The sequence below is a fragment of the Myotis yumanensis genome, unplaced genomic scaffold (genome assembly GCF_028538775.1).
Source record: "Myotis yumanensis isolate MYYU_CA2020_CCGP unplaced genomic scaffold, mMyoYum1.0.hap1 SCAF_19, whole genome shotgun sequence".
In the NCBI taxonomy this organism is placed as follows: Eukaryota; Metazoa; Chordata; class Mammalia; order Chiroptera; family Vespertilionidae; genus Myotis; species Myotis yumanensis.
Window position 1 is genome coordinate 2,676,979 of NW_027223770.1, and position 25,433 is coordinate 2,702,411.

General features: G+C 47.0%; 1 protein-coding gene across 3 annotated transcripts in view; it reads left to right on the forward strand.

The window, feature by feature from the left end:
- Positions 1 to 25,433, forward strand: part of JHY (junctional cadherin complex regulator) — a 94,417-nt gene that overhangs the window by 59,006 nt on the left and 9,978 nt on the right. For all 3 annotated transcript variants that reach the window (XM_070399771.1, XM_070399770.1, XM_070399772.1), the window contains exons 4-5: positions 2,813 to 3,468; positions 17,197 to 17,485. In XM_070399771.1, the coding sequence (XP_070255872.1) occupies positions 2,813 to 3,468; positions 17,197 to 17,485 (945 nt within the window). The remainder of the gene's footprint in view (positions 1 to 2,812; positions 3,469 to 17,196; positions 17,486 to 25,433) is intronic.

The window sequence follows — 25,433 nt, forward strand, 5'->3', positions numbered from 1 at the left end:
GACATTAACTAAGGTCGGGTCTGACTGAGAAATTATCATCCTCGCATTAGGCAACAGGATGCCCGGGAGCTGACGGTACAGCCGAAGGACCCAGCTCTGTGTGCGCCAGGAAAACCTCCGGCCATTAAGCAGTTGCTCCGAGTGCATGCAGCATGGGCTGACTGTGCCTGTGGGCAACAAAAGAACCCCAGTGAGAGGCGATGAAATAGAGGGTTTCAGTGCTGATGGAGATTAAATCGCCCGAGAATGGCTTTGTATGTTAACTTCAGGGAACTCAGGTCTTACCACCTAAAGTGTGACACCTGATGTCTCCATTGTAGGGCAATAAATCCTGGGTAAACCACAGATCTCAAGTAGGCTACTGGGAAAGTAAGAGACATCACATCAAGCCCATAAGTGTCTTCCTTTCTGGGGACTGAAATGCCACCTCGGGCACTTACATTTATGTGAATAGCGAATTTAACACTTGAGAGGAAGTTTCATGACATGATGAGTCCTTGGCCTTGTTGACAATGCACCCTGAGAAGAACACTCTAGTAACCTGGACTGTCAGCAACAGTGTAACCTGACTAAAGCCAAGATTTCAGGTCTGTACCCAGGAAAAAAAATCCTAATAGGCTTTTTTCCCCTTTTTTTGTTGGAAATGAGGAAAGAGAACTAAAGCAAGTACAGTTGGATGGCAGCAAAAATAAAGTTTCTGGTCACTTATTTTTCTAGCAATTGAAAGACTGAACAGGTATGGAAAAGACTGACCTTATCAGCATCAATACATGTTTACAGATCCCAGCAAAGGGCCTTTTTGCCTGTCGCAGACAGTGATGGCAGCCATGGAAAGAGCCCTGTGCTTCATGAACACACCCGTGAGACTGTGAATAGCAGGTTTCTTCTGGATCCGCTGCGAGGAAGGGTGCTCTCGGGCCCCTGCAGAGCCTTCTCGCCCACATTCCCATGCAGCTCAAGGCACTGCCTGGGAGGAAGAACTTGTCTTTTCTTTTTTAAATCATTGATTTAGAGAGGGGGGCGGAATTTGTTATTCCACTTATTGATGCATTCATTGGCTGATTCTTGTGTGTGCCCTGACTGGGGATCGAACCTGCAACCTTTCTCTGTATGTACCAGGACAACCCTCTAACCAACTGAGCTACCCGGTCAGGGCCACAGCCTGTCTTAATTGGAATACAGAAAAGGAAGTTTTCTTTTTTGGAACACCACAGGTAAAAAAAAAAAAATTAAAGTTTAGAGGAGCTAATCAGAATTTGGCCAATCCTCCAGAAATCTCCAACTCCAAAGAGAACATACTCTAAATTTCAAATTATAAGCCATTCTTATTTTAAAAATCTGATGTAAGAAGTAAAATTCTCTGTTATGTTTTAAATAGTCTTACCCTTATCATTGTAATTAGATTTCATTCAAAATAGAATGCCACCTAATATTATACAAGAATAGGATGAGTCTTAGTGATTATATCAGGAAAGTGAAATAAAAGTTGAATTCATTGCAGTACTTTGATCACTCTTCATAGCAAGCTAAACAGTTTAAGCCAAAACACGATTTACTTACTTTAAGCTATTTTTCTCAAATGGTCCTGGTAACTTGCATATTTTGATTAATGTTTTGTGGACTCAGACCACAGAGCTCTCAGACACATGTGTTCAGAAAGGAGGCATAAGCTGCTGTTATGTAACATGCTGATGCATGTGGTCATCTGGCTGTTTTCAGTGAGCAGTTAATCATTCCAACGGCCTCTTAGCTCAGCGAGTTTTTCACAAAGTAATGAGTGCTTTATTCCTTGAAAAATATTTCTAAATGACTTAGTACAATATAGTTACATGGTGTATCTATTATATCAGGAGTACATTTTGTTGTTACAAGACTGAAAAGCATGAAGACTGTTGTGAAGTTGAATTATTTCCCCCAGATGTTTGATTGCCTAAGTACAGGCTACATTAAGGAGCAGAAGCAAAACAACCCTTGTGGTCTCACAGACGTCCTATCGGAGTGCAGACTCTTATAAATCCAATTTGTTTCATCTGGTGAAGAGGTCATGTCTAGCTGCTGAACTATATGAGTAAAAAGATCTGATAAGTGAGTGTATTTCATACTAAACTTGTGTTTGGTTGGTAAAGCAAATCATTAATGTTCTTTCTGGTTAATATTTTTGAAATATTCCTATTAGTTCAAGTAAACTTGCCCTAGCCGGTTTGGAGCATCAGCCTGTGGACTGAATGGGTCCCGAGTTCAATTCCAATCAAGGGCACATACTTGGTGTGAGGCTCAATCCCCAGCCCTGGTCAGAACTGTGGGAGGCAACCATTCCCTCACATCGATGTTTCTCTCTCTCTGTCTCTCCCCTTCCCGTCCACTCTCTCTAAAAATCAGTGGGAAAATATCCCTGGGTGAGGATTAACAAATAAATAAATAAACAAACAAACGTGAATATTTTGATGTACATTTGCATTTTCTTTGTATGCAGCTCTTTAGAGGTAAAGCTTCTCTCCCCACCCCAACTTAGCAACACTTAATTTTATAAGGTTTTAAGTCAAAGACTTGTCCTTGATAGAAAGTCCATTCTAAACTCTTTATTTCTTCCTAGAAAATGTATAACCTAAAATCGCCAGGAGGAGTCACCGAGCTGAGTCTCCTCTCTGGGCCTGAGATAGGAAAGAGCCTCTGTAGTCGCTATCTCCTTTCAACTCCACGGTCACGTTCCTGCAAGCCTCAGCTCCCTGGCGAAAACCACTCATTTAAAATGTGTGAGGAGTGCCCACCTTTTAATTTTACATTAACCAAAATATCTTTTTGGAATTGCCAGGAACACTGGTCTCAATATGAAAGTGCAGCATCGAGTCAGGAACCCAGAGGGCCATCTCCGGAAGCCGCCAGTGGCCAGCAGCCTTCCAGAAGAGCAGCCAGACACAAGGCTGGAAAACAGCAGAAGCACAAGCCTGGCCTGAAGTCTTTGGTGCCGGAAGAGCTGGTTTTCAGTCAGGGAAACCCGAAAAACCCTCCCAGACGGCAACCAACTCAGAACAAGCCTGTTGATGCTCCCATAAGGCATGAGACAGCTGCGGTCATGCATGCCCCCAGCAACGACTTACAACACTCAGGGGCACCTAGGGGCCAGGAGCCCCACGGAACCTCCAGTAGATTTGCTCCACCACAGCAGACTTTTGACAAGGCGTTATTATACAAAAATGCTCCTGGATATCACTCAGTGATGAATTTTAATAAAAAAAGAGGACGCAAAGACCAAGAAGAGGACAGATTCTCATACCAGCAGCTACACATGAACACTCTTTCCAATATGGACTTGAACTACCTTAATGGACTCACTAAGAGACAAGTGCCCCTGAGCTACAAAGGCTCTCAGTCTGCTTCTAACTTAAATGTTAACAGAACAACTGAAAATAAGAAGCAACCCAAACAAACTTACACAGAGACCAAATATAAGAACTTGGAAATATTATGGTAAGAATGCTTTTTTCTCAAGCAGTTTTCTAAAGGAGAAAGACAGGAGAGGAAGAATGGGAAGTGACGGGGGGGGGCGGTGTGGGGAGGGGAGGGTCATGGCATGGTCAGAAGAAAGGAAAAATTTACCTAACAACATCCTTGGCTCCAATTTCTGCCTAAAATAGTCCACTTTTTATGTATTTCTTTTCTTTTTCCCTGTCTCCTCTATTGTTTCCACTCTAGTTAATCCAGAGGTTGGAGGGAGGGGAGAAGGAGAGTAAGACAAAAGACCCAGCCTTAGAATTTTCCCATCTGCCACTGGCCCCATCTCCTATGGATTATGAAGATGATACCAGCCTTATAAAATGAGTTGGGGAATACTCCCCTATTTTACATTCTCTGGGATACTTCTATTACTTGAAGATTTCACAGAATTTTTTGTAAAACTCTTCAAGTCATAGGTACTTTTTGTTTCACGTTGTTCTATTGTTTGTAGGCAGATTTCAACTTTCGCTACTTACATTGATTGTGATACTCATATATTTGAATTGATTTCTACCATCTTGACTGGTCCTTCTTCTTTGCATCTTTTTTTATATCTTCTATTGAACTGATAGAACATTCTTTGTTACTTTTTCCCTAGAAAAAGGGAAATATATATTCTCTTTCTATTCTTTTTTTACCTTACATACTTAACTATTCTTATGTAAAATTGGTATTTCCATTCTCCTCTAGAATATATTCAATATCAATGAATCATTATTACCAGATCACTATTTCTGCCACACATATTATATTTTTGTTATATTATCCAAAATCTTATATCTCCAAAACTAATCATTACTTTTATTGTTATATAGAGTCAGTGATGTTTTTATTCTTTTTTTATAGAATTTATTGGGCTGATATATATATATATATGCCTAATATGCTAAGTGTCCGACTGAGTGGTCGACCGACCAGTGGCTATGACATGCACTGATCACCAAGGGCAGATGCTCCGACCAGTAGGTTAGCTTACTGCTGGGATCCAGCAGATCGGGCAATACGGGGCCAGACAAGCCCTGGAGCCTTCCCGTGGTCCCTCCCACAGCCCCTCCCTGGCCACTGGCCCCAATCGGCCCCAATCAGGACTGGGTGTGATGGCCCTGATCGGCCCCGATTGCCGGCCAAGCTTAGGAACCCCACCTGTGCACAAATTCATGCACTGGGCCTCTAGTTAGTTAATAAAATTATATAGGTTTCAGGTGTACAATTCTATATACATCATCTTTATATTATATTTTGTGTTCACCACCTCAAGTCATTTATCCCCACTTTACCTTCCTACCTCTACTCCACTGTCCCTCTGCTCATTACAATGCTATTGTCTGTGTCTACCACTTTTGTTTTTGCTTAATCCCTTCACCTTTTTCACGCAGCCTCCCAAACCACCTCCTCTCTGACAGCTGTCAGTCTGTTATCTGTATCTATGAGTCTGTTTCTTTTTTGTTTGTTAGTTTATTTTGTTCATTAGATTCCACATATAAGTGAAATCATATGGTATTTGTCTTTCTCTGACTGGCTTATTTCATTTAGCATAATACTATGCAGGTCGACCCATGATGTTGCAAAGGGTAATGTTCTCTTTTTTGTGGCTGAATAGTATTCCATTGTGTAGATCAGTGGTTCTCAACCTTGGCTGCACATTAGAATCACCTGGGAATCTTTTTAAAATCCTGATTTCTGGGCCTCATCCTCCAGAAATTCTGTTTCTTTGTTACTAATGTTGTGGCCCCACCCCATAACAAAGAAACAGAATTTCCGGAGGATAAGGCCCAGAAATCAGGATTTTAAAAAGATTCCCAGGTGATTCAAATGTGTAGCCAGGGTTGAGAACCAGTGGTGTAGATGTACCATGGCTTTTTATCCACTCATCTGCCAATGGGCTGCTTGGGCTGCTTCCAAATGTTGGCTATTGTAAATAACACTGCAATGAACATAAGGGTACATACATTATTTCTGATTGGATTTTTGGATTTCTTCAGATATGTGTTTGGAAGTCAAACCTCTGGGTCAGAAAGCAGTTCCATCTTAAATTTTTTGAGGTCATTTTATACTGCTTTCCACAGTGGCTGCACCAATCTGTATACCCTCCAACAGTGCACAAGGATTCCCTTTTCTCCACATCCTCACCAACACTTGTTTGTTGACTTATTGATGATAGCCATTTTTACAGGTGTCAAGGTCTCATTGTGATTTCAATTTGTATTTCTCTGAATATTAGTGACATTGAGCATCCTTTCATATGTCTATTGGCTATCTGTTTGTCCACTTTGGAGAAGTGTCTATTCAGAACCTTTGTCTGTTTCTTAATTGGATTGTTTGGGTTTGTTTTTTTGTTTGTTTTGTTTGTGTGTGTGTGTGTGTGTGTGTTGTTTTATGAGTTCTTTCTAAATTTTTAATATTAAGCCCCTATCATATGTGTCATTGGCATATATGTTCTCCCACTCAACAGGTTGCCTTTTCATTTCATTGATATTTTCCTTTGCTGTACCAAAACTATTTAGTTTAATGTAGTTCCACTTGTTTATTTTTTCTTTTGTTTCTCTTGCCCGAGGGGATATATCAGAAAAAATATTGCTATGAGAAATGTCCAAGATTTTACTTCTATGATTTTTATGGTTTTGAGTCTAAAATTTAAGTTTAATCCATTTTTATTTCTGTGTATTGTGTAGGTTGTTGCCTTACTTTCTTTCTTTTCTTTCTTTTTTTTTGCACATATCAGTCCAATTTTCCCAACACCATTTATTGGAGAGACTGTCTTTACTCCAGTGTGTGTTTGTGCCTCCTTTGTCAAATATTAATTGACCATCGTAAAGGCATGGGATTATTTCTGGGCTCTATTCTGTTCCACTGACCTCTATGTCTGTTTTTATGCCAGTTTCATGCTGCTTTGACTACTATGGCCTTTTAGTATAGCTTGATCAGGTAGCATGATTCCTCTAATTTTGTTCTTCTTTCCCAAGATTGTTGTGGGTATTCAGGGTCTTTTGTGGTTTCACATACATTTTGAATATTCTAGTTCTGTGAAATATGCCATTGGTATCTTGACAGGAATTTCATTGTATCTATAGACAATGTAGTATGGACATTTTAATGATGTTAATTGTTCCTATCAATGAACATGATATATGCTTTCCATTATTTGTATCTCCTTCAATTTCTTTCTACAGAATCTTGTAATTTTCTGAGTAAAGGTCTTTTACATTTGTATTTTGATGCAATCATAAATGAAGTTGTTTTCTTAGTTTCTCTTTTTGGTAGTTTATTATTGGTGTATAGAAATGCTACCAATTTCTAAATATAATTTTATATTTTGCTGCTTTGCCAAATTCATTTATTAGATCTAGTAGCTTTTCAGTGGAGTCTCTAAGGTTTTCTATGTACAATATCATATCATCTATGAATAATGAGTTTTACTTCTTCCTTTTCAATTTGGATGCCTTTCATTTTTTCTTCTCCTCTGATTGCTGTGACTAGAACTTTCAGTACTATGTTGAATAGGAATGGTAAAAGCAGACAACCCTGTCTTGTTCCTGATCTTAAGGGAAACTCTTATAGTTTTTGTTCCTTGTATCTGATGTTGACTGTGGGTTTGCCATATATGGCCTTTATTACATTGAAGTATGTTCCCTCTATTCCCACTTTCCTGAGAGATTTTATTATAAAGTAGAGGCCCGGTGCATGAAATTCGTGCACAGGTAGGATCCCTAGGCCTGACCAACGATCAGGGCTGAGCAGGGCCTTCCGGCTGCTGGTCGGGGCCTTCCTTCGTTCTGCACTGCCCCCTGGTAGTCAGCGCATGTCATAGCAAGCGATCAAACTCCCAAGGGGACAATTTGCATATTAGGTTTTTATATATCAAAGATTAGAGCAGCCGTGGGCAAACTACTGCCCGCGGGCTGGATCCGGCCCGTTTGAAATGAATAAAACTAAAAAAAAAAAAAGACCGTACCCTTTTATGTAATGATGTTTACTTTGAATTTATATTAGTTCACACAAACACTCCATCCATGCTTTTGTTCCGGCCCTCCGGTCCAGTTTAAGAACCCATTGTGGCCCTCGAGTCAAAAAGTTTGCCCACCCCTGGACTAGAGGCTTGGTGCACAGATTCGTGCACTGGTGGGGTCCCTTGGCCTGGCCTGCAAACTTCCCCTGAGGGGTCCCAGATTTCGAGAGAGCGCAGGCCAGGCCAAGGGACCTCACTGGTGCACAATCGGGGCCTGGGAGGGACTAGGAGAGGGCTCCAGGGCATGTCTGGTCATCTCGCCCAGTCCTGATCAGCTGGACCCCAGCAGCAAGCTAACCTACTGGTCAGAGCATCTGCCCCTGGTGGTCAGTGCATGACATAGCAACCAGTCAAATGGTTGACTGTCTGCCCCGCTGGTGGTCAGTGCACATCGTAGCAAACGGTCAAACAGTCAAATGAACAGTCGGACACTTAGCATGTTAGGCTTTTAGTATATAGGATGGGTGCTGGATTTTATCAAATGCTTTTCCTGCATTTATTGATATGATCATGTGGTTTTCATCCTTCATTTTCTTTATCACACTTTTTGCTTTGCAGATATTATACCAACCTTGGGTCCCTAGAATAAATCCCACTTGGTCATGGTGTATGACCTTTCTAACATATTGCTGGATCCAATTTTCTAATATTTTGTTGAGCATTTTAGCATCTATGTTCATCAGGGATATTGGCCTATACTTTCCTTTCTTTGTAGTTTCTTTATCTGGTTTTGGCATTAATATAATGTTGGCCTCATAAACTGAGTTTATGAGTCTTCTCTCCTCTTGGGTTTTTTTGGAATAAGTTTGAGAAGAATAGGTGCTAGTTCTTTGAATGTTTGGTAAAATTCAGATGTGAAGCCCTCGGTCCAGGACTTTGGTTTGCTGAGAGTTTTTTCATTACTGCTTTAATTTCACTAGTTGTAATCTGTCTATTCAGATTCTCTGATTCTTCCTGCTTCCCTTTTGAAAGATTGTATGTTTCTGGGAATTTATCCATTTCATCCAGATTGTCCAATTTATTGGCATATAGTTGTTCATAATATTTTCTTAGAATCCTTTGTATTTCTTTGGTATCAATTATTACTTCTCTTTAATTTCTGATTTTATGTATCTGGGTCCTCTTTCTTTTTACTTTTTTCTTAATCTTTGCCCAAGTATCTGTTTTTCACTCATTTCAGAAAGAGAAAGGGAGAGGGAGGGATGGAGAGAGAGAGAGAGGGAAGGAAGGAAGGAAGGAAGGAGAGAGAGAGAGAGAGAGAGAGAGAGAGAGAGAGAGAGAGAGAAATTGATGTCAGAGAGAAATTTTGATCAGTTGCCTCCCATACCACCAGGGATTGAACTCACAACCTAGGTATGTGCCCAAATCAGGAATTGAACCCAACCAACTGAACTGCACTGACCAGGGTTCTATTTTTTTTCTTGATGGGTATGGTTAAATGTTTATCAATCTCATTTATCTTTTTAAAGAATCAGCTCTAGGTTTCATTGATATTTTGCATATTTTTAGACTTTATTTCACTTATTTCTCTCTGATCTTTATTACTTCCTTTCTTCTACTCACTTTGGGCTTTGTTTGTTGTTCTTTTTTAAGTTCCTTTAAGTGTAAATTTAGATTGTTTATATGAGATTTTTCTTATCTTTTGAGGTAGGACTGTAATGCTATGAATTTTCCTCTTAGGACTGCTTTCACTCTGTCCCATAGATTTTGGGTTGTCATCTCATTTTTATTTGTTTCAAGATATTTTGATTTCTCCCTTGATCTAGTTTTAAACCCATCCATTGTTTAGCAACATGTTATTTAGCCTCCATGCTATGAGTATTTTTCAGTGTTTTTCTTGTTATTGATTTCTAGTTTCATACCATTATGGTCAGAGAAGATGCTTGATATGATTTCAGTGTTCTTAAGTCTATTGAGACTTTGTATTGTTTTGTACCCTAGCATGTGGTGTATCCTAGAAAATGTTCCCTGTGCACTTGAAAAGAATATGTGTTCTGCTGCTTTGTGGTAAAATGCTCTGAACATATCAATTAAATCCATCTGATCGTGTGTGTGTGTGTGTGTGTGTGTGTGTGTGTTTACCAGATTCAAATTATTATTTTTTCTGGTAAAAACAACAACAACACATAACAAAATTTACCACCTTAATTATTTTTAAGTGCACAATATAGTATTATTGACTTCATGCATATGATTGTGCAACAGATCTCTCTTTCATCTTGCAAAACTGAAACAACCATTGACCAACAACTCCCCTTTCTCCCTCCCTCTCCAGCTCTCTGGTAACCACATTCTACTTGCTGTTTCTTTTTTTAAATAAACTTTTTATTGTTGATAGTATTATATGTAGATATCTCCCCTTTTTCTTGCCTTTACTCCCATTCTCCCAGATCCTACCCACCCCCCATGTCTTCACTACCCTATTGTCTGTGTCCATGAGCTATGCCTATCTACACTAATAAAAGAGAAACATGGTAATTGGCGTACGACCGCTACCCTTCCCATTGGCTAATCAGCGTATCCTTATGCAAATTAACTGTCAGCCAAGATGGCGGCCGGCAGCCATGCACTGAAGCGAACAGGGAGGCTTGCTTCCTCCAGGAACTGCAGACTCCAACGTTCCCCCGTTCCCCCGCCTGAGTTGCCGGCCTCTCAACTGCAACTCTAAGCAACTATTACTATGTTGCAAATAAGAAGCTAAACAAAACTGGCTTTCAGTCAGCCCCGGACCGCAACATTGTATCCATGTTTTCAGCAGTGAGGCCTCAGAGCTAAAGCTGGCCCAGAATAAAAAAAAAAAAAGAAAGAAAACAAGGAGCAGTTGGGAGCTTTTAGTCAACTGCCAGCGGGAAAACAGCCCTCAGCCCCTCAGCCAGCCTGGCCAGGCACCCCAGTGGGGACCCCCACCCTGATCCAGGACACCCTTCAGGGAAAACCAGCCGGCCCCTACCCGTGCACCAGGCCTCTATCCTATATAGTAAAAGGGTAATATGCCTCCCAGCACTGGGATCAGCGGAGCAGCGAGGCTCCCGGCACTGGGATCAGCGTGACAGGGGGCAGCGCCCAAACCTCCTGATCAGCCCTGCTCTGTGCCTGATAGGGGGGAGCTCCCCAATCCCCCGATTGCCCTGTGGCTCTGTGTGTGACAGGGGGCGGTGTCCCAGCTCCCCTATCAGCCCTACTTTGTGAGAGACAGCGGGGAGCTCCTCAACCCCCTGATGGGCCCTGCTCTGTGAGTGACAGGGGGCAGCGCCCCAACCCCCCTGATGGACCCTGCTCTGTTAGTGACAGGGGGCAGCGCCCCAACCCCCTGATTGGCCCTGCTCTGTGCGTGACAGGGGGTGGCGCCGCAACCTCCCCATTGACCCTGCCTTGAGTGTAACAGGGGGCAGTGCCCCAACCCCCCAATCAGCCCTACCCTGAGTGTGACTGAGGGTGGCATTGCAACCTCCCGATCCGCCCTGCTCTGTGCATGATGGGGCGGCGCCCCAACTCCCCAATCAGCCCTGCTCTGAGCCTGACGAGGGGCTGCACCTAGGGATTGGGCCTGCCCTCTGCCACCCGGGAGCAGGCCTAAGCCAGCAGGTCGTTATCTCTCGAGGGGTCCCAGACTGTGAGAGGGCACAGGCCGGGCTGGGGGACCCCCCCTCCGAGTGCACAAATTTTTGTGCACTGGGCCTCTAGTAATTATATAAGTTCTTTGGTTTATCTCTTCTCATGGCCCCAACCCCACATCAAGGTATGTCAGTCTGTCCCATGCCTCCAGTAGATGAATGGATAAAAAAGCTGTGGGACATTTACACAATGGAATACTATGCAGCTTTTTAAAAAGAGGGATCTCTTACCCTTTGGGATAGACCTGGAAAATATTATGCTAAGTGAAATAAACCAAACTGAGAAAGACAAATATAACATGATCTCACTTATTTGTGGAATCTAATGAGCAGAATGAATTGATCAACAAAATAAGATCTAATGTGTCTTTTAAGGCCACCATTTTCTTATTGATTTATGTCTGAAAGATCTACCTATTGGTGTCAAAGGAGTGTTCACATCTCTTACTGTGACTGTATTACTGTCAATCTCTCCCTTTATGTCCATCAAGATTTGCTTTACATATTTAGGTGCTCCCATGTTGGGTGCATAAATGCTTACAAGGGTTAGATCCTCTTATTGAATTGCTTCTTTTATCATAACGTAATGATTTTGTTTGTCTTTTGCTATATATAGCCTTTGTTCTAACATCTATTTTATATTGCTACCCCTGCTTTTTTTTTTTTTCCTTTCAATTTGCATGAAATATCTTTTTCCATCCCTTTACTTTAGTCTGTGGGCATCTTTCATTCTGAGGTGGGTCTCTTGTAGACAGCATATATATGGTTCTTGTTTTCTTATTCATTTAGCTATCCTATGTCTCTTGATTGGAACATTCATGCAATTTGCATTTTATTATTATTTTTTTAATCCTCAACCAGAGGATGTTTTTCTATTGATTTTTAGAGAGAATGGAAGAGAGAGGAAAAAACAGAGAGAAATATCAATGTGAGAGAAACACATCGATTGGTTGCCTCCTGCACACATCCCGGCCAGGGCCAGGGCTGGGAAGGAGCCTGCAACCAAGGTACATGCCCTTGACTGGAACTGAACTCAGGACCCTTTGATCTGCAGGTCAACACTCTATCCACTGAGCCAAACTGGCTAGGGCCAATTTGCATTTTAAATAAATATTGATAAGTATATATTTATTGCCATTTTATTCTTTTAACTATGTTTGTCTGTTTCTTTTTCTTTTCCTCCTCATACTCTTTGTCCTCCTCGTCATTATCATCCTCCTCGTCCTCCTCATTATTATTATCATCGTTATTAAAGAAGGCCCCTTAACATTTCCTGTAATTCTGGTTTGGTGGTAACAAACTCCTTTCGCTATTTTTTGTCTGGGAAGCTCATTTCTTCATCAATTTTAAATGATAGCCTTGCTGGGTAAAGTAGTCTTTGTTGTAGATTCTTGCTTTTCATGACTTTGAATATTTTGTGCCAATCCCTTCTGGCCCAAAATGTTTCCATTGAGAGATCAGCTGACACCCTTATGGGAACTGCTCCCTTGTAGGTAACTGACTGTCTTTCTCTTGCAGCTTTTAAGATTCTCTCTTTGTCCTTAACCTTCGACATTTTTATTATGATGTGTCTTGGTGTGGGCCTCTTTGGGTTCATCTTGCGTGAGACCATTTGCACTTCCTGGGTTGTATATCTTTTTCCTTCAACAAGTTTGGGAAGTTTTCAGTTATTATTTCTACAAATAGGTTCTCAGTCCCTTCCTCTCTCTCTTCTTCCTGTACCGCTATGAAGGGGATGATGTTACACTTTCTGTTTTTCCAAAGGTCCTTTAATCTGTCTTCACTTTTTAAAATTCTTTTTGCTGCTCTGATTGCAGGTTTTCTGCCACTTCGTTTTCCAAATCACTGGTTAGGTCCTCTGCTTCATCCAGCCTATGGATTATTTTTTCTAGCGTGTTCTTCATTTCTAACCGGTTCTTTTATATGGTTTTATGTCCTCTTTCATACTGTGGTAAGTTTCTTGAGCATTCTTATAACCATTGTTTTGAACTCTATTTCTGATAAATTATTTCCCTTCATTTCTTTCATTTAGTTTTTTTTCTGGAGATTTCTCCTCTTCTTCCATTTGAGACATTTTTCTTTGTCTTCCCATTTTGCTGCCTCTTTGTGTCTGTTTCAATGTATGAGGTAGGTCTACTATGACTACCAGTCTTGGTAGGGTGGCTTTATGTAGTATGTGTCCTGTGGGACCCAGTGGCACAGTCTCCTTGATCACCTGTGCTGGGTGCTCCATGAATAACCCTTGAGTGTATGTGGGCCCTTCTGCTGCAGTTGAGTCTTGATTGCTATTGGCCCATTAAGACATGGTGTTGACCCTCAGGCTGGCTGACTGTGAGGATCTGCCCGACCACAGGGTATAAGCTGCTGTGTAGATGCTGACCACACAGAGCAGATTTCGCCTCAGCAGGGTCTTGTTCCTGCTGCGATCTCCCTGTGGATGTGCTGCTTGTGATCCTAATTGGATCCTTCTCTGGTGTTGTCTGATGCTGGACACAGGGTTTGTTGGTTCTGGGGCCTCTTGGGAGAGACTCTGATGTAGGCCAATGGCAGACGCTGCCTGTGACTGGCCCTGGGCAATCTGTTTGGAGCTACAAAGTGATCCACAATCGGTGGCTGCCTCTGCTGTGCCTGGGGGTGCATGCAAAGGACCAAGCTGCCCCTCAAGGCCTGTTTCCACCAGCATCACGCTTGGGGACAGGTCAGCAAAAGGCCTGCCGTCCCCGACATCCGCCTCTGCCTCCTCTGCTGCAGCTGCCTGTGTGGCCAGGTCACTGAGAGAGCCTCTGCCAGTACTTGAGCTGCATGAGGTGGGTTCTCAGTGAGTCACCAGGTAGTGGCTATTGCTTCCCCCCAGGCTGATGCAGTGTGGAGGTGATTGCTCCACCCAAGAAAGATGGCACGTGCAGTGTGGGAAAGGAACTCAGCACAGGGATCCCGGTGACTTCCCTTCAGCTTCCTCCCAAGAGCCACAAACCCCAGTCTCTCCTCACATGACTTGAGTCTGCTCCACCCTCCCTCCACCAGAGCCCAGGGTGAGTGGCTGCAAATGAGCTTTGTGTGTTGGCACTCTAAGAAGGTGCCTGTATCTTCAGTGGACTATGTCTCTCCCTGGCAGACAGAAACCACACTGCATTTCACACTGGATGTTATGTAGGTGGCACTTCATGACTCTGATGCTCTTGGCTGGGGAGCCCGGCATTGGGTTGAGACCCCACTTTCCTGAGGGAAAACTTTTGCAGCTGAGACATCCTTCCGGAATCTCAGCCAATGCCTGTAGGAGCAGGGCCAGCCCTTTTCACTTCTCTGCCCTTCCTACCAGTTTTGATGTGGCATCTTCTGCAAATCCTTTGTTGTAAGACTTCTATTCAGGTAGTCTTCGTTGGTTATTCAGGTTGATTGCTCTGTATTTTAGTTGTAATTCCAGTTTGATCCTGGGAGGAGGTAAATGTAGCTTTCACCTATTCACTGCCCTCTTGGGTCCCCTCAAGTCAATGATGGTTTAGATTTAACTAATTGCTTATTAATGTGGTTTTAAAAATATATTTTTATGGATTTCAGAGAGGAAGGAAGAGGGAGAGAGAGAGAAACATAAATGATGAGAGGAAATCATGGAACAGCTGCCTCCTGCATGCCCCCTATTAGGAATCAAGCCCGCAACCCAGGCATGTGCCCTGACCGGGAATGGAACCGTGACCTCCTGGTTCATAGGTCAATTCTCAACCACTGAGTCACACCCACCTGGCATTAATGGTTTTGCCTCATATTCTTTCTTCTATTTTGTTCTTTTTTCCTGAAGTGGATTCTCTAGAAGTTCTTTTAGGAAGTATGTGTGTCACTGGTAAACTTACTTGAAGTTACTTTATCCTTTATCTTAAATTATAGTTTAACCTGATAGAGAATTAACGTCTTTAAAAACATTATTTTTCTATCTTTTAGTTTGTGTTCTTTTAAAAGTCTTTTATCAATATAATTATGCATTTTGTTTATAATCTGTCTATTTTTCTCTTGTTGGTTTTAAGGTCTCTCCTTTGCTTTTAGTATTCTGAAGTTTCACTGTGAATTATCTAGGTCTGAAATTTTAAATCCTAATTGTTATTCTTCTGTGATCCCTAAATCTGAGGATTCATCTCTTTCATAAATTCTGAAAAATTACCACCAATTTTCCCTTTGAATATTATGTCTTCCATATTTGCTTTATTTTTCCTCTGGAAACACCAAATGCATGTATATTAGATTCTCTTATTCTAGTCTCTGTGTCTTTTTTAATTGTTTATTTTTCAGCTGTTATCTCTCTCTTCTTTCTGAGAAGTTTCCTCTGATGAGTTTTCCAGTGAAATAACTCTCTTCAGCTGGGTTAATGCTCATTAATGTAACCATACTGTTACAAATTTTAATGAGAGTAATTTTTCTGTCTAGAATTTTTATGTGGTTCTGATTAGAACCTTCCTGTTCTTTTTTCCAAAATTGTTTCTCAGAGTTTTTATTTTTTCTTTCATATCTTTAATAATTTTAAACATGCTTACTTTATGAATGTTATCTAATATTCTATTATTTAAAGTTCTTGGAAATATTCTACTGCTTTGTGTGCGTGCGCATATTTGTCTGTTAACTCTCATACTTGGTAGAATATGTCCTCATCTATTCTAGGATTTGGGATGGTTTAGATTTAACTAATTGCTTATTAATGTGGTTTTTAAAAAAATATTTTTATGGATTTCAGAAGGAAGGAAGAGGGAGAGAGAGAGAAACATAAATGATGTTTTGTGGGTGACAGTGTATCCCTCCAGAGAACTTTTTTATTTGTTTCCCCCATTACTACAGGGGCACCCCGATTCCAGGATCATTTTTATGTTAATTTCTTTGTGTTAAATTTCCATGATTATGTAGGTAAGGTAAATGTGAACCCTAAATATTTTCCCATGGAAATTCACAGAATTTGTTTTTTTTCAATTCAGAGCCTAGACCAAGACAGGTAGGCCTGCCCTGTCGTTTCTCAAGGCTGGTGAATGAGCTTCTCACCACTCTGCCTTTGTGTTGAGGATGTAGCTCTTTGAGGATTGCAGCTTCATACAGGCATCTCCGACCTGATTCCCCACCTCACAGGGGCCATGGCCTCACATATCCAGCTCCAGTGTTAAACATTAAAACTCAGTAGATGTTTTGGACCTAATAGCTTCAGCTTATGCAAAATCTGCTTTACTTTTATGGTTGTTGTTTTTCTTTATTTTTTGGTCTTTGAAGATTCCCTGTTTCTCATACAAATTCAACTTTATGTTGAAAAGGATTTTTGTTTAATTTAATCCAACATTATTAGGTATTTTGAAGTGGAAAGTTCTTTGATTTTTCAAAATGGAGTTTTTCTATTTAAAGTGCAATAAATGAAAGTTATAAATAAAAGCTGGATTATTCTAAAGATAAAAATAGCCCTAGCTGGTTTGGCTCAGTGGATAGAGCATCAGCCTGCCGACTGAAAGGTCCCAGATTCAATTCCTGTCAAGGGGGCATGCAGGAGGCAGCTGATCAATGATTCTCTCATTATTGATGTTTCTATCTCCCTTCCATCTCCCTTCCTCTCTGAAATCAATAAAAACCCTATATAATAAAAGGCTAATATGCAAATCGACTGAATGGCAGAACAACCAGTTGCTATGACATGCACTGACAACCAGGGGGCAGACAATCAATGCAGGAGCTGCTCCCTGGTGGTCAGTGTGCTCCCACAGGGGGAGCACCTCTCAGCCAGAAGCTGGGCTCATGGCTGGCAAGCAAAGCAGCAATGGTGGGAGCCTCTCCTGCCTCTGCGGCAGCGCTAAGGCTGTCTGACTGACAGCTTAGGCCTGCTAGCTGTTGGACATCCCCCAAGGGCTCCGGGACTGTGAGAGGGCGCAGGCTGGGCTGAGGGGACCCCCCCCCCCTCAGTGATTTTAAAAATAGAAGTATTTTGAGTTAAGAAATTCATGTATGAAAAGGTCACTAAAATGATTTATGGAGTAAGAAATATATCAAAATAATGGCTGCTAAAGAGTTCTGTGCTATGTATGTATCAGGTTTTATTAACAGATCTGTGCTTTTTCCCGTAAGGAACTTCCATCCTTCCCCCGACAGCCCCCCTGCCGAGTCCCCAGGCTCGCGGCTGGGGCGGCTCATGGAGCAGCACCAACAAGCCTTGGCGCAGCTGGCGGAGGTGCAGCCCGGCGCAGGGGCCTCGGCCAGGGTCACATTCCCACCCATTCTGCCAAGAACAGAGAGCGAATCCCAACTCAACTCCGAGAAAAGCCGAAGAAACGAGCTGAAAATAAGCCGTGCCAACTCGGAAGGCTATCTGTTTCAACTGGAGAAAGGGAAAAAGCACAGGAAACGCAGCATTAAGGTAACAGCCTTTGACCAGATACCCTTTCACTTTGGCTCACACAGAAGGACCTTGATTCTCCGTCGCATTGTTACAGCCTGGGGTGGGGATGGTCACCCCTGAGCTGAGTCCGGGAAGTCCTCCCGGGAGCCCGCTCCCGCCTGGACTGCCCCGCCCCCCCCTTCCCCAGGCTGCTGGAAGGGATGCCCACTTCCGCTCCTTCTGCTCCGTCGCGGGCAGGGCTACACCTGCAGAGGCAATAGCCCTTTGGGCACAAGCGACACATCGCACCCTCAGAAAAGCTCCCCACGTGCCCCTCACCCCGAGGCAGGGCTGAGTCTCCCCAAGAAGAGGGAGGGGGGCTGAGTGAGTGGAAGCACGGTGGCCACTGCGAGTCCCCTCCGTCCACTGTCTCTCCGCCCAGAACCGGGCCAGGCCCGGGCTCAGCTCGGCTCCTGCAGCCACACGCTCAGGAGAGCCGGGAGCTTCCTCCGGAGGCTGCGCATCTCCCCTGGGTTCTTTCCACGGGAAGATGCACCGGGACCGGCAGTCTGTGCTGAGTCTGTACCGTTCAAGAAGGGAATTGAGGGAGGGAATGGCAACGTGCAACGTTTCGGAAGAAATGAGGGCCCTGGAGGGAGCTGTTTGATGGCCTTTGCCTTTGTCCGGTTGGAAGCAATAAGAACCCCTCAGACAAGATCACGTGCTTCAGGGGTCGCAGTCAGGAGAAGTGGAGGGGTGCTCTGTGTAAAGGGGTGCTCTCACTGGAGAGGCCTGTGTTGGGATGGAGATGTGCATGCACTGGTCATTGAGGAGGGAGTGGGCGGGGCTGGGGGTCATTGAGGAGGGAGTGGGGAGTCATTGAGGAGGGAGTGGGCGGGGCTGGGGGGTCATTGAGGAGGGAGTGGGCGGGGCTGGGGGTCATTGGGGAGGGGGTGGGCGGGGCTGGGGGTCATTGAGGAGGGAGTGGGCGGGGTGGGGGTCATTGAGGAGGGAGTGGGCGGGGCTGGGGGGTCATTGAGGAGGGAGTGGGCGGGGCTGGGGGGTCATTGAGGAGGGATGGGCGGGGCTGGGGGTCATTGAGGAGGGAGTGGGCGGGGCTGGGTGGTCACTGAGGAGGGAGTGGGCGGGGCTGGGGGTCATTGAGGAGGGAGTGGGCGGGGCTGGGGGTCATTGGGGAGGGGGTGGGCGGGGCTGGGGGTCATTGAGGAGGGAGTGGGCGGGGTGGGGGTCATTGAGGAGGGAGTGGGCGGGGCTGGGGGGTCATTGAGGAGGGAGTGGGCGGGGCTGGGGGGTCATTGAGGAGGGATGGGCGGGGCTGGGGGTCATTGAGGAGGGGGTGGGCGGGGCTGGAGGGTCATTGAGGAGGGAGTGGGCGGGGCTGGGGGGTCATTGAGGAGGGAGTGGGCGGGGCTGGGGGTCATTGAGGAGGGGGTGGGCGGGGCTGGGGGTCATTGAGGAGGGAGTGGGCGGGGCTGGGGGGTCATTGAGGAGGGAGTGGGCGGGGCTGGGGGGTCATTGAGGAGGGATGGGCGGGGCTGGGGGTCATTGAGGAGGGGGGTGGGCGGGGCTGGAGGGTCATTGAGGAGGGAGTGGGCGGGGCTGGGGGGGTCATTGAGGAGGGAGTGGGCGGGGCTGGGGGTCATTGAGGAGGGGGTGGGCGGGGCTGGGGGTCATTGAGGAGGGAGTGGGCGGGGTGGGGGTCAGTGAGGAGGGAGTGGGCGGGGCTGGGGTCATTGAGGAGGGAGTGGGCGGGGCTGGGGTCATTGAGGAGGGAGTGGGCGGGGCTGGGGGGTCATTGAGGAGGGAGTGGGCGGGGCTGGGGGTCATTGAGGAGGGAGTGGGCGGGGCTGGGGGGTCATTGAGGAGGGAGTGGGCGGGGCTGGGGGGGTCATTGAGGAGGGAGTGGGCGGGGTGGGGGTCAGTGAGGAGGGAGTGGGCGGGGCTGGGGTCATTGAGGAGGGAGTGGGCGGGGCTGGGGTCATTGAGGAGGGAGTGGGCGGGGCTGGGGGGTCATTGAGGAGGGAGTGGGCGGGGCGGGGCTGAGGGAGGTGCACGGTGATGCAGGTACAACCAAGGCTGCAGCCCAGCGCTGAGGACTGTGAGTGGGGATGGCCCTCAAAGGCAAGGGGCCAGGCTCTGGCTACCCGACCTGGACCAGCCATTGGCTATTGAGTGCCCTGGGAAGGGCTGTGACTTGGGCGCAGGGCGGGCCTCAGCTGTGAGCCACACAGACAGCTCGACAGCCGCTCCCAGAGGGGTCCCCCTACAAGCGTGTGGGAAGCCACCTCACCTTGCTTTGGATGTGCATGTGTTGGATCCCAGTGGGAGCTGTGGTGGGTGCTGCTGTCAAGAGAAGGCACCCATGTAAACGGCTTCAGGATAACGTTGCAATTCAAATGGGGGGAAGGGGTGCACGGAAAGGAGGATGGCAAAGACGGACCCGCCCCTACCTGGGGGTGGGCAGTTTCGGGAGACAATTGTGAGCTGAGTCTCAGAGGATGGTGGAGAGTGAACAAGAGGAGAGAGACTGGGGGAGCATTTGGGGCGGGGGCCCAGCCTGAGGCGCAGGACAGCCTGGGAGCCCGCGCTGCGCCCAGGGCTGAGGAAGGTGCAGAAGCAAGTGGCCGCTTCCACGAGCTTGTTTATCATTTGAAAAAGGAGGACTTCAGCCCTGGCCGGCGTGGCTCAGTGGGTAGAGCGTCGGCCTATGGACTGAAGGGTCCCTGGGAATCCCGGTCAAGGGCACATGCTGGGTTGCAGGCTTGATCCCCAGTAGGGGGCGTGCAGGAGGCAGCCGACCAATGATTCTCTCTCATTGATGTTTCTGTCTCTTCCTCTCCCTTCCTCTCTGAAATCCAAATATATATATATATATATATATATATATATATTTTTTTTTTTTTTTTTTTTTTTTTTTAAAGACAGCCTCATTGCGGGTGGGGGCAGGGAGGATGGACACACTGAGGAATGTTAACCGTGATCAGATTGCAGCCGGGCAGACGCCCTTAGGGGTTATAAAGTCAGTGCACCCTCCTGTGGGGCCTTCCAGGAAAAGGAAAGGACGGCTTTGAAGAGCAGAGGAAACTGGACTAGGCAGACCATGTGTCCATTAAAGAGAAAAGAAAGACTGGCCTGGGCTGAGACGTGACTCTGAGGTTGATGGCTATGAAACACCAGCCCACACCTGCCACCACCCCCGCCCCTCCCCGCCCAGGCCTGCGGAGCAGTCACCAGCTCGCCCAGCCCACAGCCAGCAGGCCTGTCCCCAGCACCCTCACAGCCAGACAGGACTTCCCTGCTCCTCATTCTGACTCCACTCCCTCCCACCCTCTCCTCTGCTGGGGCCATGGTTCCTGCCCCGGCTGTGGAACCACGACACACACTGGGTGACCCCCATTTCACTGTAAGAAATATGTTTCTGGGATCACAACCACCACACACACACACACACACACACACACACAGAAACGTCATTGCATGGTAGGTCCTGAGGCAGCATCAGCACCATGTGAATCATTTCATAAATAACATGGTTTTGTAGACGAGCCTAGGAGGCCAGACCCCTGCACTCTCATTCCTGCAGGGAGTGCATCCAGGGCTTTGGGCCCAGCACGTTCTCCAGGGGGACGGTCTGTTTGCTCCACAGCGCCTGTGCTGCCAGGGCCTAGAGGCAGCTCAAGCACCCACATCGCCAGGACCTTCCGAGTCAGGGCCCTGGCCAGCTGCAGGCTGTTGAAAGCGGGAGCTTTCGTTGCAGTGAAGGTAGCAATTTCATTCCAGAAGGTGCTAACGGCTCACGTTAAGACAAAGAGATTGCCCTGGACTCGCCTGATCACACAGGTGGCCCGGGACCAGAAGAGTCTCAGAGGGAGAGGGAGGCAGAGTCCAGTCAGAGCACAGGCACACCTGGGGCAGGGGTTCAGGTCCAGGCCACCCCAACGGCGCAAGTATCACAACACAGCCAGCCACAGGACGCCTTTGGCTTCCAGGAGCATACGAAAGGCATGTCTCTACTATCCTTAGTCCCTTAAGTGTTATCTGTCACACAGGGTACACACACCTTCATTAAAAATACTGTATTGCTGAAAGTGCTGACTATAAAAAAGAGAGTGCCAGCTCCCCCCCACCACCACCCCCCAAGCTTGCTGGGCAGGGTGAGTGGGTACTGACTCAGCCACCTGCAGTTGGCATCCCTGCTCCAGCACTAGGGACTGTGACCTGGGCGGGTTATTCCTTCACCTCAGCGCCCATTTCCTCGCATGCGCAGTCAGGACCGTCCTTCCTTTGTGGATTTGGGATGTGATTAAATTAATTGATGTAAAGCCTTCGCTCGCAAGGACCAAACAGCAGCTAGACGTCCTTCTCTTTCCTTCCTCCTTTCCCAATGGTCTGGACTGTTCACTGCGCAGGCCGGAGAAAGGCCTGTGACAGCCCAGCGCGGGCCCTGAGAGCTGGGGGCGGGCAGGAGGGAGGTGGGAATGGCAGGCGCTGCTTCCCAAACCCTCTCCCCGCTGGGAAAACCCTCCCTCCTGCCTTCCTCCCAAAACATTACACCCATCCAGATCCATCTGCTCCACCCAACACCTTCCCCGTCCGACAAACACACAGAAGCAGCTTTGTCCTGGCAGCTACTCCAGAAGCTGAGATGATCCAGAACGGAGCCGTGCGTCTGGGACAGGAGGCAGCCAAAGCTCACTGTCCAGGTCATGCCCATTCGCTAATCAGCAAATCTCGTGGTTTCCAGGGAATCAACTTGAATCCCATTAAAAGTTGAGGCTGTGTAAAGCAAATAGGCCCTGCTCCTCACAGTTCCGCTGTGAGTCCAGGCATTGTCCCTTCCATCAGATCCAGACGCCAGCGGTAGAGATGACCACGCTGCAGGAGACGGCAGCCCAGAGCACCTGCCGTAGCACCCCCTCCCCACCCCCAATGCAGGGACATGTCCTCAGTCAACCTCGCTTCCCCTTCCGGCCCACTTTGCCCCAAGTTCAGAGTAAGTCGCTCCACCGGCTGGAAGTGTCCTGAGTTACTTGCAAACGTCTTCCATTGGGAGAGCCTAGTGCCGCCTCTGCCTGAGACCAGCGCTAAGGCTCAGAGGCAGGCCGGACTCAGCGCATCAGCAGAGCAGGTCCAGGCGGAGACCAGCGGCCGCCAGGGGCTGAGAACCTGCCTCCGCCTCTGGGAGCAGAGACCTAACAGCGCTGTCACTGTTGATTTTTGGGGGGGGGGGGTGGTGGAGAGGGGGGCATCGAGCTATTGTGAACTTTCAGTCTTGTAACAGCCAAGGAGAAGTAAATCAAAGTAAATTCTGGGGATTATTTTGTTATAAAAGCCTTTTGAAGAGATGGAAAGTAGATTAGTGGTTGCCTGGGGCTGGATTTGCGGGGAGAGGGGAGCGGCTGCTCATGGTATGGGGTTTCCTTTTCGGGTGATGAACGCGTTCTGAAATCGGATTGTGGTGATGTTTGCACCACTCCATGAGTAGACTAAATAACCACGGAATTGTACAACTTCAAATAGGTGAGTTTTGTGCCGCGTGAAATACTCAGTGAAGCTGTTAAAAAGACTCGATGGAAAGAGATCAAACAAACTTGCCGGCGCTGGGAGCCGATCAAGGTTACTTGAACCGAAGTTAAGTAAATCCAGGCTTTTCATGGCCAGTCACCCGGAGCAAACTCTGTTAGCCACCGCTCTCCCTCCAGACGCGCTCTGCTGGACGCTTCTCCCGGAAGGGTGAGTGTCCTTCGGAGAGAGTCCTCAGGGCACACTCTTCCCGTGGGTCAGCAAGGCTAGACCCCCAGCTCTGTTTCTCTGTGCCAACCAAGGCGTGTTTATTCAAGGCGAGGGTGGGAGCTGGGGCTGGAGCAGCGAGCGATTATTCACACCCCACGATGTACCTGTGAGTCCAAGCGATGATTAAAGCCAAGCTGCTCAGACTAAGAATGTGATTATGGGCCCAGCACTTCTTTCTGGTCAGTCAGGACAAATCGGATCTATGACTTGGATACCAGTGGGGTTCTCTCCTCCTTTTTTGTTACTGGTTTACTTTGGCAAATAGACAGCAACTTGGTGATTGCAAAACAATCGTTCAGAAGACATGTCAGAAAAAGAACAAATTTGCAGTTGCAAAGTATATGACACTAGGGGCCCAGTGCATGAGTCTGTGCACCTTGAAAGGAACTGTGGGCCGCGAGGCTGCGGTGGGCACAGGGGTGGGTCTCGGCCCATCCTCCGCACCCTGCCCCTCCCACCATGGACCCCGGTCCCCTGTCTGCCAGCAGCCCTGCTCCAACTGCCACCACTCCCACATGCTGCTAGTGCCGACTCTGCTCGCATCTGCTGATGGTGTGCAGAAATTGGGGTTGGCACCAGCAGCGAGTGCAAGTGGAGCCAGCACTGTCAGCAGGTGCAAGCGGCGACTGCTGCCCTGATAACCCCTCAGGAGCAGGGGGAGGTGGAGAAGCCCTCAGGGGCAATCGGGGCTGGCAGCGGCTGCTCGCACCTGCTGACAGTGCTGAGGGATCAGAGCCAGCACCAGGTGTCAGCCGTGGGTGCGAGCAGCGGCTGAGCATCAGCAGAGGATGTGAGTTTCGGGCAGGACTGCGGCGCATGGGAGCAAAGAATTTTAAGTAACCACCAGAGGCTCACCCTGATGACAGTGACTAGTGCCCCTCCTTGGTCTGGTGCCCCCACTCCACCTGCTCCACCATCCTGCCGTGGCTGATACCCACCATGTTCCATGCTCTGCCACCTGCTGCTGACACCCACCATGTTCTGTGCACATCCCCTGGTGGTCAGTGCATGTCATAGCAGCCAGTGGTTCGGTTGTTCCGTCATTCAGTCTATTTGCATATACGCCTTTTGTTATATAGGAAGAGATTCGTGCAATAGGCTTTCCCTTCCCTTGGTTGCTGGCACCGGTTTGCCTCTAGCACCCGGGACCCAGGCCTTCACTCTGGCCGGGCTCCGGCTGGAGCCGGCCCCAAAGCCATCTGGCTTCACTGCTCTGGCCCCAGGGCCATCCAGCTTTGCTCCGCTGCTTTAGAGCCTATGTATGCAAATTTACTGCCATCTTTGTGGGGTTAATTTGCATACTCTCCTGATTGGCTGGTTAGCATAGCAAAGGTACGGTCAATTTACATGTTTGTCTATTATTAGGTAAGATGGGAGCTCGCTCACCTATTAAAAATTAACAAAGGTTTTTAAATGTGATAATAACCAGCATAATCCAGGTTTAGACAAAAAGAGCATTTGTCTTGTTTTTTTGCCTTTTAAATACCATATGATTTTTATTATTTATTGTTTTATTTTTACATTTTTCAATTATAGTTTACTTTTTTTTAAATATATATTTTTATTGATTTTTTACAGAGAGGAAGGGAGAGAGATAGTTAGAAACATCGATGAGAGAGAAACATCGATCAGCTGCCTCCTGCACACCTCCCACTGGGGATGTGCCCGCAACCCAGATACATGCCCTTGACCGGAATCGAACCTGGGACCTTTCAGTCCGCAGGCCAACGCTCTATCCACTGAGCCAAACCGGTTTCGGCAATTATAGTTTACTTTTAGTATTATTTTGTACTAGGGGCCCAGTGCACGAATTCATGCACCTTGAAAGGAACTGTGGGCCTCTCGGCTGCAGTGGGCAAAGGGAGGGGTCTCAGTCCATCCTCCAGGACCCTGTCCGGCCCCTCCTGCTACAGCCCCTGGTCCCCTGTCTGGCAGCAGCCCCGCTCCCACTGCTGCTGCTCCCACACACTGATGGCGTGAAGTTATTGGAACTGGTGCAAGCAGCAGGTGCCAGTGGGGCCAGTGCCATCAGTGGGTGTGAGCAGTGGCTGCTGTCCCCGATTGCCCCTGAGGGCTTCTCCACTCTCCCTGCTCCTGAGGGGCAATTGGGGCAGCAGCAGCCGCTCACACCCACTGACAGCGCCAAGTGACCAGGACCCTCACCGAGCCCCAG